At 47.9% G+C, this 15316-nt stretch overlaps 1 protein-coding gene across 1 annotated transcript in view; it reads left to right on the top strand.

Annotated features, from left to right (window-relative positions):
• The window catches only part of COPB2 (COPI coat complex subunit beta 2), a 28178-nt gene extending 13180 nt beyond the window's left edge, over window positions 1-14998 (top strand). Inside the window, exons 13-22 of the mRNA XM_044291440.1 lie at window positions 366-509; window positions 2023-2153; window positions 3264-3471; window positions 3569-3670; window positions 4334-4548; window positions 5328-5420; window positions 5826-6006; window positions 6079-6147; window positions 9811-9936; window positions 14697-14998. Coding sequence (XP_044147375.1) covers window positions 366-509; window positions 2023-2153; window positions 3264-3471; window positions 3569-3670; window positions 4334-4548; window positions 5328-5420; window positions 5826-6006; window positions 6079-6147; window positions 9811-9936; window positions 14697-14789 — 1362 coding nt within the window. The 3' untranslated portion in view covers window positions 14790-14998. The remainder of the gene's footprint in view (window positions 1-365; window positions 510-2022; window positions 2154-3263; window positions 3472-3568; window positions 3671-4333; window positions 4549-5327; window positions 5421-5825; window positions 6007-6078; window positions 6148-9810; window positions 9937-14696) is intronic.
• Window positions 14999-15316: the final 318 nt, after the last annotated feature.

Below are 15316 nucleotides of genomic sequence, written 5' to 3' on the forward strand. Positions count from 1 at the left end.
ACATTGAACGTTCGCTCTCTTCACTGCAGAAGACAAGCTCAATAGAAAGTCTGTGAGTCTGTCTCGATTCAGTCTCCTGCATTGAGGAAAGAGAGTGCATCGTGTGAATGCTTCTCTCTCCTCGTTCTAGCGTTTGGTGTGAGTCTCAGGCACTCTGACCCCCTCCAGTCAAACATTTTGAGATGTTGCTATGACATATCAAATGTCTTGTGAAAGCTCAGTGGCCCTTTTAAGTTGCACCAAATGTATCATCCAGCATGAGCTGCTGTGGTGCATACAGTGTAATTATAAGAAGGTTGGTAACTCTGCTCCTTTGCGTCGGAACTTGCAGCACACATTTATATCTTACCCTTTCTCTTTGGTAGATTTTCTGGTCTGACTCTGGGGAGCTGGTGTGCATTGCTACAGAGGAATCTTTCTTCATCTTAAAATACCTCTCTGAGAAAGTAGCCACTGCTCAGGAGACTCATGAAGGAATGTCTGAAGATGGAATAGAGGATGCTTTTGAGGTAAGCAAGGTTTATAAGCTTGTGATGAATGTGACACATTGTAATTTTACCTTTCCATGGGTGGGTACTCCCATGCTAAGCATAATTCGTCCGAGCACAACAGACAAGAACCCCATCAGGAAGTATTGTCACTGTCCTGATAGGGAGTTCTTCTAGAGGCTGCTGATCAGGAGGAGAGATTTAGTCTTTAAAAGAGTTTTTCAAGACCCCTCCAAATGTAGGTAAAGGCAGAAAGTGTTATGACAAAAGAAGCTTTACCTTTCTGATCCCGCATCATTCCACCACCTCTGATGATGTAGTGCCCAGGCCCAGTGACGACATACCGAACTACCCCACTTATAAGTAAGGCTTCATCTGTTATACCATTTCCCTCCTTTACCTATCTTTTTGGGATCTTCACAAACCTCTTTATGACTTTTATTCAGACAAGCAATAGTCGCATCAATGTGCTGTCAGAGTTTAGAACGAACAGCACATGAACTGAACACTTACACATTGAAGTCAATGGGTAAATTCACAGGTACATTTTTTTTTTTTTTTTTTTGACAGACTGTCTGATTTTAATATAATCTTCACAGTAGACTCACTGAAGTTAGCGGATCTGTGGGAAAAAAAAACGGACAGCACACCGACGCCACCCTGACACCAATTTTGACAGATGGTTACTAGGATATGTCGGGGCTTGCATTCTACAGATTTTTTTGATGGATGACAGTATATTGTCCCACAGAAAAAAATGGACAAACTGAACGCAGACAATCCCGATTCAACATGGAAGGATGACTTCTTAAAGGGGTCGTCTCACTTCAGCAAGTGACATTTATCATGTAGAGAAAGCTAATACAAGCCACTTACTAATGTATTGTGATTTTCCATATTGCCTCCTTTTCTGCCTGGATTTATTTTTCCATTACATTATACACTGCTCGTTTCCATGGTTACGACCACCCTGCAATCCATCAACAGTGGCTATGCTTGCACTCTATAGGAAAAAGTGCTGTCCAGGACTGTGGGAGCCCACGTAGGGTGGTGCTTTTTTTCTATAGTATGCAAGCACGACTACCACTGCCTGGATTGCAGGATGGTGGTAACCATGGAAACGGGCAGTGTATAATGCAATTGAAAAATGAATCCAGCCAGAAAAGGAGGCAATATGGACAATCACAATACATTAGTAAGTGGCTTGTGTTAACGTTCTTTACATAATAAATGCTATTTGCTGAAGTGACACAAACCCTTTAATGGGTATGTCCAGGATTAGAGAAACAGATCTACTTCCAAAAACCATCAACCCCACTTGTCCGTGGGTTATATTTTGTATTGCAGCTTAGATCTATTGAAGTGAATGCGGCTGAGCTGAAACACCACACAACCTGTGGACAGGGATGGTGCTGTTTTTGTAAGAAAGCAGACATTTTTTGTAACCTTGGACATTTCTGTTAAGAATTGTCATTTTCCCTTTTGGTAAACCAGTGTATATTTTATTATAATGCTAATCTGGTTTCCTTCTCAGGTGCTCGGCGAAATTCAAGAAATCGTGAAAACTGGTCTCTGGGTTGGGGACTGTTTCATCTACACCAGCACAGTAAACAGACTCAACTATTATGTCGGTGGAGAAATAGTTACCATTGCACATTTGGACAGGTGACCCTATTTTACAGAATAAAATTGTAGTTCTCAAATGGACCGGGTCATTGTAGTGTGGGGTTAAGAAGCAAGTAATGACTCTGTGGACTTTGATTATGGTAATCTAATGAATATTGGCCTATACACAGGTCAGTGAATGAACAGTTTATTCCCGATCATTGCTTGTTCATCCATGCAGCAATCATCCCCTCTGCATGGGGGTGAATAATCATTACTATGATCAATCGTGTCCATACAGATTATTTGTCGGCAGCACATCCCAGTTTATACAGGGCGGTGTGCCAACACATGATTTTATGTGCCACATAAATTATTGGATTAGCCAGCGAACAAATGTTTTACTTTTTGTTGAGTGATCGGTGGCACATTTACACAAGCAAATGTCAGGATTACACAAGTTTCTTCCCACTAATTGGCCTGATAATGACCATTTTACACGGGCAGATTAACATTGATCTACTTGTTGCCAGTTATTAAAAATCCACATAGTGGTTATTTGTGAGTAATTGTCATATTTTAGGCTACTTTCACACTGGCGTTTTGGCTTTCAGTTTGTGAGATCCGTTCAGGGCTCTTACAAGCGGTCCAGAACGGATCAGTTTGCATTCTAATGCATTCTGAATGGAAAAGGATCCGTTCAGAATGCATCAGTTTGCCTCCGTTCCGTCTCCATTCCGCTTTGGTGTCCGTCTGACGAAACTGAGCCAAACGGATCCGTTCTGACACACAATGTAAGTCAATGGGAACTGATCCGTTTTCTATGACAGTCTGGCGCAATAGAAAACTGATCCGTCCTCCATTGACTTTTAATGGTGTTCAAGACGGATCTGTCTTGGCTATGTTACAGATAATACAAACGGATCCGTTCTGAACGGATCCGTCTGCAGATCCATGACAGATCCGCACCAAACGCAAGTGTGAAAGTAGCCTTAGACTAAACCAGTCTTAGATCCATCTACTAGCTTAACCTAAATTGACTCCTTATCATATATAGGTCACTTGACCCTTTTGGATTACTATTTGGCTCGCTCATCAGTTAGCCCACCACTGTGCAGTGCCCGCTGTTGACTTATCTGTGCCCACCATCTTGAATTTTTCCCTCTGTAGAACCATGTATTTGCTGGGGTACATACCTAAAGATAACCGTCTGTACTTGGGGGACAAAGAACTAAACATTGTCAGCTACTCCCTGCTGGTGTCTGTCCTGGAGTATCAGACCGCTGTGATGAGGAGAGACTTCACCATGGCAGACAAAGTGATTCCAACCATCCCTAAAGAGCAGAGGACACGTGTTGCCCATTTTCTGGAGAAGCAAGTAAGGACATACATTTCTTGTCGTGTATGTATTTGTTAGACTGGAAATGTGATGACATTATGTTGCTTCTCTCATTGTGCCGTTTAGGGCTTCAAAGCAGCAAGCGCTGGCTGTGTCCACTGATCCCGAGCATCGCTTTGAGCTGGCATTGCAGCTGGGAGAACTGAAAATTGCACATCAGCTAGCAGTAGAAGCAGAGGTAAAGTGTTCTCAATTGTCTGATCCTGCGGTATGTCCAGGTACTTTATTATTCCCTCTTACATTCTGAATTCTATGCCTCTCCATCACATCCATACTAAATAATATCTCCCCGTATGTAAGGTTCTTTCTTTGTGGCACAGTGTTTCAAAACTGAGATGTCATGATAATTACACTGTAAAATGTAACTGGGATTGTCTTATCTGTACATCTGCCTCTCTAAATGAGGACCCTTTAAGTGATCGTCTGATCGTGGCATTCATCACCCATTAAACTAAGGCCTATCCTCTCTCACCCAAGGCTACCATGTTAAAACTTGGCTGGTTGGTTTCTTTCAAAAACATATAAACACATGTACAGGTTGTGTGTGGTCTTGCAGTTCAGCGCCATTAACTTAAGAAATTACTGGCACAACATATGGACGGGGGTGGTGCTGTTAGAAGAGAACAGACTGTTTTTTGGTCCTGAACAGTCCCTTTTAAGCCTTTTCTGTTATTGCATCCTGCTAAATATCATGCCAGTAGTAACAGTGCGCAGTTATTAGCAAACTACTTCTACAAGACTCTGCATATGAAAAGATATAACTAGGTTATGGGCTATTTTCCAGTTTGTTTATTTGCTCTATTCTTTTTTTTTTTTTTTTTTTCCTTCAACCATCTTGTAGGCTGAACAGAAGTGGAAGCAGTTGGCTGAATTGGCCATCAGCAAGTGCCAGTTTGGCTTGGCCCAAGAGTGTCTGCACAATGCTCAGGACTATGGAGGTCTTTTACTACTGGCCACGTCTTCAGGAAATGCCTCCATGGTGAACAAGCTGGCTGAAGGGGCCGAGAGAGATGGGAAGAACAATGTGGCTTTTTTGAGCTACTTTTTATTGGGAAAGTAAGTGGAGAAAACGTGTGTCCTGATATAGTATTAGAACACTGCACGATGATGGAGACATCATGAGGGAAGTCAGATTTGTAGGAGCGCCAAATGTATCGAGTGTTGCACAATGTTTTATAAATCTTTATGTCTAAGGGTTCGTGCACAAGACTGTAGCTTGTTTTGTGGTCCACAAATTGCGGATCGCCAAAACACTGATACCAGACGTGCGTGGGAACGGAACTTCTGGCTCATAATAGAACAGTCCTATCCTTGTCCATAATGCAGACAAAAATAGGACATGTTCTACATTTTTGCAGATACCATAGAACAGAAATATGGATGCGGAGGGAGCACGGTTTGCTGTCTGCATCTTTTGCAGCCCCATTAAAGTGAACGGGTCCGCATCCGACCTTCAGAACATGTGGATCGGATGCAGACAAAATATGTTTGTGCATGAGCCCCCACAGTTCTGTCTTGCGATCTTACTCCACTCTCTACGCCACCCCTTTACTGGCGCAAGAGTGCGTTCATTTTTAAAAGCATTATAAAAATTTGAAGTTGATAAATCTGGCTTAAATAAGCTCGATGGGCTAACCATGCCACCCACTTATTGAGTGGTGTAAAAAAAAAAAAAAAAAAGTCAAAATGTCAAAAAAAAACATTTGCATCAATAAACCCTTTTTTGCAACTTCTTAGAGCCAGAATTCTGGAGTGCAGAGCTTGATCATCTCCCTCGGGGTCCTGTGTTGGAGAGCTTAATTTCCACCCATTGATGTTATGCTTTTCATTTTCAGAATGGACACTTGCCTTGAGCTTCTGATTTCCACTGGACGTCTGCCCGAGGCGGCCTTCTTGGCACGAACATACCTGCCGAGCCAGGTGTCCAGGTAATTGAGCTGACTTTTAGACTTGGTCTACACAGCGATCTTGGCTGCGACAATCATCACATGTGTAGCTATAGAAATTAATCTGGTAGACCGCCTCGCAAGTTGCTGTGACCAAAACCCCAGAATCGCAAAAAAATAAATAAAGCAGAGTTGGACTTTTTGGTAATCCTGGGGTCACAGCAGCTTGCGAGTAGCTCTGCGACTACTTTCATTTCAACAACCGCACTGCTAATCAGCAATGCTTGGTTGCACAATGGGTCCCACGACCAAGATCGCGGTGTAGCCCCAGCCTTACTTTTAGGGACTTTTGAAGAGACATTTGTAGCCAGGATCTCTCTTTACTGTTTGGGGGTCCAGTATACAACTTGTCAGTTGTGATGATTTAACTTTCCTTTTTGCTGCTAGGGTGGTGAAGCTGTGGAAAGAGAGTCTATCCAAAGTCAACCAAAAGGCTGCAGATTCCTTGGCTGACCCCACTGAGTATGAGAATTTGTTTCCTGGATTAAAAGAGGCCTTCTTGGGAGAGCAGTTTTTGAAGCAGAAGAGCAGTCTACCCCTCCCAGGAAGCCAGTACCGCCATGTCACTGTAAGTATCCGTACATTGTCTTTTCTACGAGGATGGTTACACTGAGGCTAAAAATCTTTCCCATCTGTGCAGCCAAATGAAGAAAGAAATGTCTTGCAAGAAGCACAGGGATTTGAACCATCTGAAGAAGCCACCATAGTGGTGAGTTCTACCAAATGCACTGTGTAACAACATTGTAATCACTTACATATGCCCTCATTGCATACACACATAGAAAGTTTGATGCCAACAATTGGTTGGTGCGTTATTTTTTGTCAGTGTGTATTAGTTGACTGGTGCATTTTATGCTTGTTTTCTGGCGTAGAAAAGTCGCAGATTTTGTGCAAGCCCCTTTTTGCTCCAAAATTTTAAACTTTTTGTTTTACACAACTCAACACTTTTGCAAAGCGAGTGGGAAAGTGGGCATCAGTTACAAATAGTTTTACTCCACATCACTGCAGCTTTAACCCCTTAAGGCACAGTGACCTAATAAATACTACATCACTATAAATAGGTAGTTAAGCCTCAGTAACATACTGTTACAGCACTGCGTGGGCTCGGCCTGCCATCACTTGAAAGTACCAGCTGTATTATACGCCGGGATCGGAAATCCTGGCAGGTTAACCCCTAAGGTGCTGTGGTCAATAGCGACCATAGCATCTGAGCAGGTAGACAAAAAGAAAAAAAGCCCACATACGGAAGGGAAAAAAAAAGCTTTTAAAATGCAGACTAAAAAAAGCAAAAAAAAAATTGCTGTGTTCAAGTGCTAAAAAGTCACTAACGCATAATGACTTAAAAAAAATTCGCATTTGATAAATTCCCCCAATATGTTTCTTAATTATTAGTATTCATTATTGATCTAATGGTAGAATAAGTCAGTGTTGTAGAGTGGGCTTATTTATTTCCCTGTCTCCTGCTCGCCTCTCTGTTTAACCTCCACCTCGCAGACACTAACAGGGCTGATGTCACGTAGCTAATGGAGAAAGCATTTACTAATGTCAGTGCACCTAGACATGGTTGAAACTGCTTCTAAAACTGCCAAATCTGGTGCATCTAGTTTTAGAAAAATCCATTGAATAGGGGATGTGGCTTAGTGGGAAAAGTGGCATGTCCTAAGATGTGAACTTTTGCACCACAATTCTGGCATAAAATTCTGTAAAGTAATTAGTGTATATTGCGGTCCGCAAAAAATACGGATGACATCTGTAATGCTGACGATAATAGGACGTTCTATTTTTTTGTGGAACAAATACGGAAACAGAATGCACACGGAGTAACTTCCGTTTTTTTTTTGCGGATCCATTGAAGGGTAATGGTTCCGCATAAAAAAAATGGAACGGACACGGAAAGAAAAGAGGTTTGTGTGCATGAGCCCTCAAGACAAATGTGTCTATCCTTGCACCAAATACATCATCCAGCCTGAGCCCCTGTGATATATTTTGTGAATCCTCTGCCTGCCTGGTATAGTTTTAGTCTAAATTTAAAGGGTAACTGAGTTTTAGAGCTTCTCACAAATGAACTTCTGCTTTTGCTGGGGACAGTGTGAGGATTCATCTCGGCCTCCCCCAGTGCTCTGCTCATACTGTGTGCCACTCCTGAAGCCTGGGGGCATGTCCTAATACAGGCAGTCTGCCAGTACTACACTGCTCTAGACTTCCTTTCCCATACTTCTAGGCCAATCACCAGGGAGCCCCATCTTAATCCTTGCCCCTGACCTCAGCACACATGGTGTGTAAGAGACAGTTTATCCACATCCAACACAGTTCTAGGACTCGGAATACACATTGTCATGACAGCATAGGGAGGGGAAAATAATTGCAGGTCACAGAAGACCGTTTATGGGAGAGAGCGAGAGTTTGAGGGAAAAGATCCAGAACACAAGGGCACATTGATTACAGCACAGAGGGTGCAAGGACTATGTAAACTGATGCTGAGTCAGTCCAGTGAGGGACGCTAATAAACAAGCTAAAACCAACACATGCAGAGGCACACAAGCACTTCATTATAGGATGACTGGAGTAAGAAATGCACTTACTATGTACTGGAGGGAAGATGTGGCTGTCATGTACAGAAAACAATATATAAAAAAAGAGGGTTACTCAAGAATATTCTGGGGATCACCCAAAATATGAGATCAGAAAAGGGGGCGCCAGGCAGGTGGGACCAATGTCGTGAGAAAAAAGTAGGAAAATAAGAGACGTTGGGGTAGGCCACAGAAGTGGTCAGAAACCTATACATCAGTAGGATATTCAAGTATTCTAGCCGGACTTAGGCCCCATGCACACGGCCGTGTTTCACAGCCGTGTGCGGGCCGTGGAACCGCGGCCTGGATCCCTCCTGAGAGCAGGAGTGCACGGCATCACTGGTTGCTATGACGCCGTGCGCTCCCTGCTGCCGCTGCAATACAGTAATACACTGGTATGATCTATACCAGTGTATTACTGTACTGTGCCGGCAGCAGGGAGCGCACGGCATCATAGCAACCAGTGACGCCGTGCGCTCCTGCTCTCAGGAGGGATCCAGGCCGCGGTTCCGCGGCCCGCACACGGCTGTGTGCATGGGGCCTTAGGAGGATCTTGTTGCCCTGAGGGGACAGGGCTCACAACAGTCTCAGATTGGCCTTAAAAATGACCCACAAATAGGCTGCAATCTCAAAGACTGACTGGTGTAGTTAGTCTCGTATTTAAAGGGGTTCTGCAGTTTGTTTAAACTGATGATCTATCCTCTGGATAACTCATCAGCATCTGATCGGCGGGGGACCGACACCCGGGACACCCACCGATCAGCTGTTTGAGAAGGCAGCAGCGCTCCAGGAGCGCCGCGGCCTTCTCGCTGTTTACCGCTGGCCCAGTGACGTCACGACTAGTATCAACTGGCCTGGGTGCGGCTAAACTCCATTCAAGTGAACGGAGCTTAGCCCCACCCAGGCCAGTGATACTAGTAGTGACATCACTGGACCAGCGGTAAAGAATGAGAATGTCGCGCTGCTGCCTTCTCAAACAGCTGATCGGCAGGGGTCCCGGGTGTCGGACCCCCACCGATCAGATGCTGATCTATCCAGAGGATAGATCATCAGTTTAAACAAACTGCAGTACCCTTTTAAGGTAGTGAGGTACTAATATACAGGGTATAAAACTGGTAGCTGAAAGAAGATGCCCCAACACCATATCCCGATAGGGTATGAGGTATTTGGTGGAACAAGTGCTGTTAAATCTCAATAATAAGATATTATGACCAAATATATAAATTGAGTGTAATCTGTGAAATACTTTCAAGTGGAGTGAAATTAATTGCTCGAATGGATTGTCCAAGCTAATTGTTTAAAATAATTTGCCAGAGCTTAAAGGGTTCTTAATTGGTAAAAATGATTAAAAAGAGGGAAGTATAACATATATAGCACTCTCTTTACTGGGGAGGTTGTCTTCAGAGAGAGCCCCGGGCTGGAAAACAGCAGTCTGAGATGCTGAGCATTTTGCTGTATTCAGGAACTGAGTCCTGGATGGGGAAGGGGCCTCTGCACAGAGCATGGAAGCTCATTGGTAGGGTTGAGCGAACCGGGCTTGGACTGCTCTGTCTGAACCTGATTTGTTCCAAAACTTTGATGATAATAATATGCATTCCGTACAGCCTTACAATGTATTGGCTGTGCTGAAGCAATCTTCTTATCGGCACCAGTAACGTGAGACTTGTTTAGTCTCGTGCCTGGCCCGTTACATTTAGTTTCTGCGCATACATTAATGTTTGAAAATCCGAACTCTGGTTCGTTAATGAGCCACGAACCCAAGTTCGACTTTTGATTACAATGTTTTTATCTTTTTCCTTCAGCAAGAGGAAAAGGAAAGAGAGGCAACACCCCCACCAGCAGCGCCAGCACCCACGGTGCCTACCCCAAAACCACCCAGCCCTGTCCAACAGCCAGTGCAGCTACCTTCTGAAAGCACAGACGAGAAGGTAAGTGGATGGAACTACTGTTTTCTCGCCCATTTTCCTTGGGGGACACAGAGTCTAGGTCTCTGTCTCAGGCGGTGGAAAGCCTTACACACGTAGTGGGCCGTCTCGTGGATAGACCGCCTCTCCCGCAGGCTGCCACAATCCCTGTCGCACCCGCTGGGACTACCGTTTCTGCCGCCCCCACTGGTTCCCTGCCTCCCAGCGAATCTTCCAGGGCCCGGCATACTCAGAAACGTTCAAGGGTTGAGCGCACATCTTCTCCAGATGCTTCGCTCTCTCCGCCATGCGTGCGAGCTCAGTCAAGTCTATCCTCTCAAAGGGATACGCTTTCTGAGGGAGAACTGGCGGATTCGGACGTGGACATGGACTCAGAGCTTCCGTCCAAATTGGCGTCCGCGGTGGGGCATCTTGTCACTAGCATCCGTGATACCTTTCAGCTACACGATGACCCCCCCAGCTCTGAACAGGCCGGCGTGTCCTTTCTCCGCCCCAAACAGGCCTCCAAGGTTTTTCCCATACACGCTGATTTTTCTTCTGTGGTATCCAAGGCTTGGACTCGGCCTAACGTCCGCTTTATTACACCCAAAAAGCTGGACATTTGTTATCCCTTTCCAGCGGATTCTGTGACCACGTGGACATCCCCGCCTAAGGTTGATCCTCCCGTGGCTCGCCTGTCCAAAAGCACTACTATTCCTGTACAGGACGGATCTTCCCTCCAGTCTGTTGAGGACCGTCGTACGGAATCCCTCTCCAAGGCCATATTTACTGCCTCTGGTTCGGCCCTTAGACCGGTCTTTGCCTCCGCCTGGGTTGGCAAAGCGGTCTCTGAATGGGGTTTGCAACTGGAACGGGAGTTAGGGTCGGACGTCCCTGTTCAGGACCTCCGTTCCTTAGCCCAACTAATTGTTCAGGCCGGAAAATTCGTCTGTGAGGCCTCCCTTGATGCGGGTGCCCTCATTGCCCGTTCCTCTGCCCTGGCAGTTTCTGTCAGGAGGGAACTCTGGCTGAAGGTTTGGGCGGCGGACGCCGCTTCCAAACGCTCTTTGGCCGGCCTACCATTCACGGGTTCCCGCCTGTTCGGAACCCGTCTGGACGAACTTATATCAGAGGCCACGGGTGGGAAGAGTACTCACCTCCCCCAGTCCAGGCCAATGGGCGCCCCCCGTGGTCGCGCTGGTTCGTCCCGTTTTCGGTCCTTTCGCAATCCCACCGGGTCTAGACCCGCGGCCAGTTCTTCTTCCTCTGGCCCAGGATAGACGCAAGAAGCCGTTTTTTCGGACGCAACCTACCTGGCGCAAGTCCCAGCCTGCACGGGCTCCCACAGGCCAGCAGCCCTCTGCCTGAAGGTGCGCCCCCACCCACCCGGGTGGGGGGCCGCCTTCTCCTATTCAGGAACGTATGGCGGGCCCACATCTCAGACGCATGGGCGCTCGAGATTGTATCTTGCGGATACAAAATCGAATTTGCGTCCATTCCGCCAGACCGTTTCTTCCGATCCCGTCCTCCGCGAGATCCCGTACGAGTGGCCGCCTTCTTCGCGGCCATTCACTCTCTAATGGACAAGGGTGTCGTCGCCCCCGTGCCTCCGACGGAAAGGTTCAGGGGGTTCTACTCGAACCTCTTTGTGGTTCCCAAGAAGGAAGGCTCAGTGCGTCCGATCTTGGACCTAAAACGCCTGAACCGTTTTCTCCGACTGCAGAGATTCCGGATGGAGTCTCTCAGGTCCGCAGTGGCCTCCCTGGAAAGAGGGGATTTCATGGCCTCAATCGACATTCAGGATGCATACCTCCACGTTCCGGTTGCTCCATGTCATCACCGCTTCCTGCGCTTTGCGGTGGGGGACGATCACTTCCAATTCGTCGCCCTTCCCTTTGGTCTGGCGACTGCTCCTCGAGTGTTCACCAAGGTCCTGGCCCCTGTCTTGGCCCTTCTACGTTCAAGAAGTGTTTTTCTTCTCCCATACTTGGACGACATCCTGGTCAAGGCACCCTCCTTCTCTCAGACATCCCGCAGTGTGGAACTCACTCTGGAGACCCTGACGCGGTTCGGTTGGATTATCAACCACCCCAAATCTTCCCTTACCCCCTCCAGACGGCTGATCTTCCTGGGGATGCTCCTGGATACAGAGTTGGCGGAGGTCCGCCTTCCGTCGGACAAGCGTCTGGCCCTTCGCGGGTCGGTTCGCAGTCTCCTCCGTCATCACCGCCCTTCCCTCAGATCCAGCATGCGGTTGTTGGGAAAGATGGTTGCCTGTTTCGAAGCGGTGCCGTTCGCACAATTCCGATCCCGCACCTTTCAGAGGGCAATTCTGTCGGCCTGGGACAAATCACTGAGGAGTCTGGACAGGACCTTTCTTCTGCCTCCCCTGGCTCGAGCTTCCCTCGGCTGGTGGTTGCATATCCCTCTAAGGGGGAAGTCCTTCCTTCCACTGAACTGGCTGGTGATTACCACAGATGCCAGCTTACGGGGGTGGGGGGGGGTTTTCCCTCCCCGGTCCGTCCAGGGCGTTTGGTCTCTATCAGAGTCCAGACTTCCAATCAATATTCTGGAACTGAGGGCGATTCTTCTGTCCCTCAGACACTGGACCCATCTGCTGAGGGGCCACCCTGTTCGGATCCAATCGGACAATGCCACGGCTGTGGCATACATAAACCATCAGGGAGGCACTCGCAGCGCTGCAGCGATGCAAGAGGTGACCCTCATTCTCCTCTGGGCGGAGACGCACGTGCCGGCCTTATCTGCGATTTACATCCCGGGGGTGGACAACTGGGCGGCAGATTTCCTCAGCCGGTCCACCATCGACCCGGGAGAATGGTCCCTGCACCCAGAGGTGTTCGAAGCCCTTTGTCTTCGCTGGGGTCGCCCCGACGTGGACCTCATGGCCTCCAAATTCAACCACAAGGTCCCCCTATACCTGGCCAGGGCACGGGACCCGAAGGCATACGGCGCCGACGCGCTCGTCCTTCCGTGGCGCGAATTCTCCCTTCTGTACGTCTTTCCTCCTTTTCCCCTCCTGCCACGGGTTCTTCGGAGGATCGCGGCAGAGGGCGTCCCCGCGATTCTAATCGCCCCGGATTGGCCCCGCCGGTCTTGGTACGCCGACCTAATGTTGCTGTTGGCAGACGCACCGTGGCCACTGCCCTCCAGGGAAGACCTTCTCTCTCAGGGACCGATCTTCCACGAGCATTTAGGCTCGCTACGTTTGACGGCATGGCTATTGAGACCGCCGTCTTAACGCGACGGGGTTTCTCCGCGGACGTAGTCCGCACCATGATCCGGGCTCGTAAGCCCGTATCCTCTAGGATCTACTATCGGGTTTGGAGGTCCTATCTGGGGTTCTGTGAGTCCCGGAGCATCCCACCTCTCCGGTTTTCTCTTCCCACAATCCTGTCCTTCCTCCAGTCGGGTCTGGACCTGGGGCTGTGCCTCAGTTCTCTGAAGGGTCAGATCTCGGCGCTGTCTATTCTTCTCCAGCGTCCCCTGGCCCCTCTAGGGCCAATTAAGACCTTTTTACAAGGGGTGGCTCACTCTGTTCCGCCGTACCGCCCTCCAGTTCCTTCCTGGGACCTGAATGTGGTGCTCTCGGCGCTCCAATCAGCCCCCTTCGAGCCTTTACGGGAGGTCTCCCTTCGCCTTCTGTCCTGCAAGGTCATCTTTCTTGTGGCCGTCACGTCTCTCCGACGGGTGTCGGAGTTAGCGGCTCTTTCTTGCTCCGAACCTTTCCTGATCTTCCACCAGGATAAGGTTGTGCTTCGGCCTGTCCCGACTTTCCTGCCAAAGGTGGTCTCCGCCTTTCACATCAATGAGGACATCGCCCTTCCGTCGCTCTGTCCCTCTCCTTCCCACCCCAGAGAACGGGAACTGCACCGTCTGGATGTGGTCAGGGCGTTGAGGATTTACTTGGAGGTCACCGGGTCCTTTCGGCGCACGGACTCCCTGTTTGTGGTTCCGGAGGGTTCGCGCAAAGGGTTGGCGGTCTCCAAGGTGGCTATTGCCCGTTTCATTAAACTGGCGGTGTCTGAGGCTTATCGAGCCAAGGGCAGACCTCCGCCTTTTGGCGTCACTGCTCATTCCACCAGAGCAGTCGGAGCTTCCTGGGCGCAGAGGCATCGGGCCTCGGCTGAACAGTTGTGCAAAGCAGCCACTTGGTCCTCTCTGCACACTTTCACAAAGTTCTATAGGGTGCATACGCATGCATCAGCGGATGCTGCGTTGGGCCGCCTGGTTTTGCAGGCAGCGGTTTCCTGATGATCTGGTGGTGTTCCGCCTTGGGTTTGTGGTCCCTCCCTTCTTGGACTGCTCTTGAACGTCCCAAGGTCTGTGTCCCCCAAGGAAAATGGGCGAGAAAAGGAGATTTTTGTATAACTTACCAGTTAAATCTCTTTCTCGCTCTTCCTTGGGGGACACAGCACCCACCCTTCTGTGTTTGGTTACAGGGTTATGGTCTGGCGCCCCGTTGGGTTGCTGGCTGGTTGTTTCCGTTATTGGTTGTTATCCTTTCACTACTTGGACACGCAACTGGTAGCCTCTATCTCCAGGCTGAGGGTATAGCTGATGGAGGAGGGGCTTAACAGTTTTACTTAGTGTCACGCCTCCTAGGGAGCTGAGCTATACCCAAGGTCTGTGTCCCCCAAGGAAGAGCGAGAAAGAGATTTAACTGGTAAGTTATACAAAAATCTCCTTTTATCACTGGACTGTAGAGCCAGGGTCATTTCAGGAACACACATGTTGATATTTTTTTTTTCTTGTCTTTCTCCTAGGCTTTCCTGGACTTAGAGGAAGATCTGGACAACATGGAATTAGATGACATTGACACAACAGACATAAACTTAGATGACGAGCTCTCTGACTAAACTGTATTCTCCAGAATTTTAATTTAAGTGACCAAACTTTTTTTTTTTTCCTCCTCTCGTTTTTATGGTCAGTCTGCACAGGTCCCATGTCCAGACATAGTCCATCAGTGCAGGAGCCGGGCCTTCCTTGTACATTTCCTTATCATTAGCTCTACTCACTCTGTAAACCTTTTGTGCATTAACTGAATAAAGGTTATTGCAAAATCATATCTTCCATTTATTGTTCTCTCATTTGTCACTCGTCGTATGTCCTTTCTGTAAGGGTACGGCCACATGGGGTGGAAGTTCTGCAGCGCTTTTTATCCTGTGCCTTGCAAAGGGTTAATAGCGGCAGCATAAATTGACATGATGCTGAGTGAAAGAGGATCTGTCACCAGTTTTTACTTACAAAAGCAATACCTCACCCTGTAGCCCATGTTCAGTAATGTCCTATCGCTAATTTCTTTTCACGATCTACTCCTCCATTCCGCCGCTGTGCCCCGTGTTCGGTTTTGGCGCGCTAATTAATAGAAGAAGAGACATCAGCT

The sequence above is a fragment of the Bufo gargarizans genome, chromosome 4 (genome assembly GCF_014858855.1).
Source record: "Bufo gargarizans isolate SCDJY-AF-19 chromosome 4, ASM1485885v1, whole genome shotgun sequence".
Taxonomy (NCBI): Eukaryota; Metazoa; Chordata; class Amphibia; order Anura; family Bufonidae; genus Bufo; species Bufo gargarizans.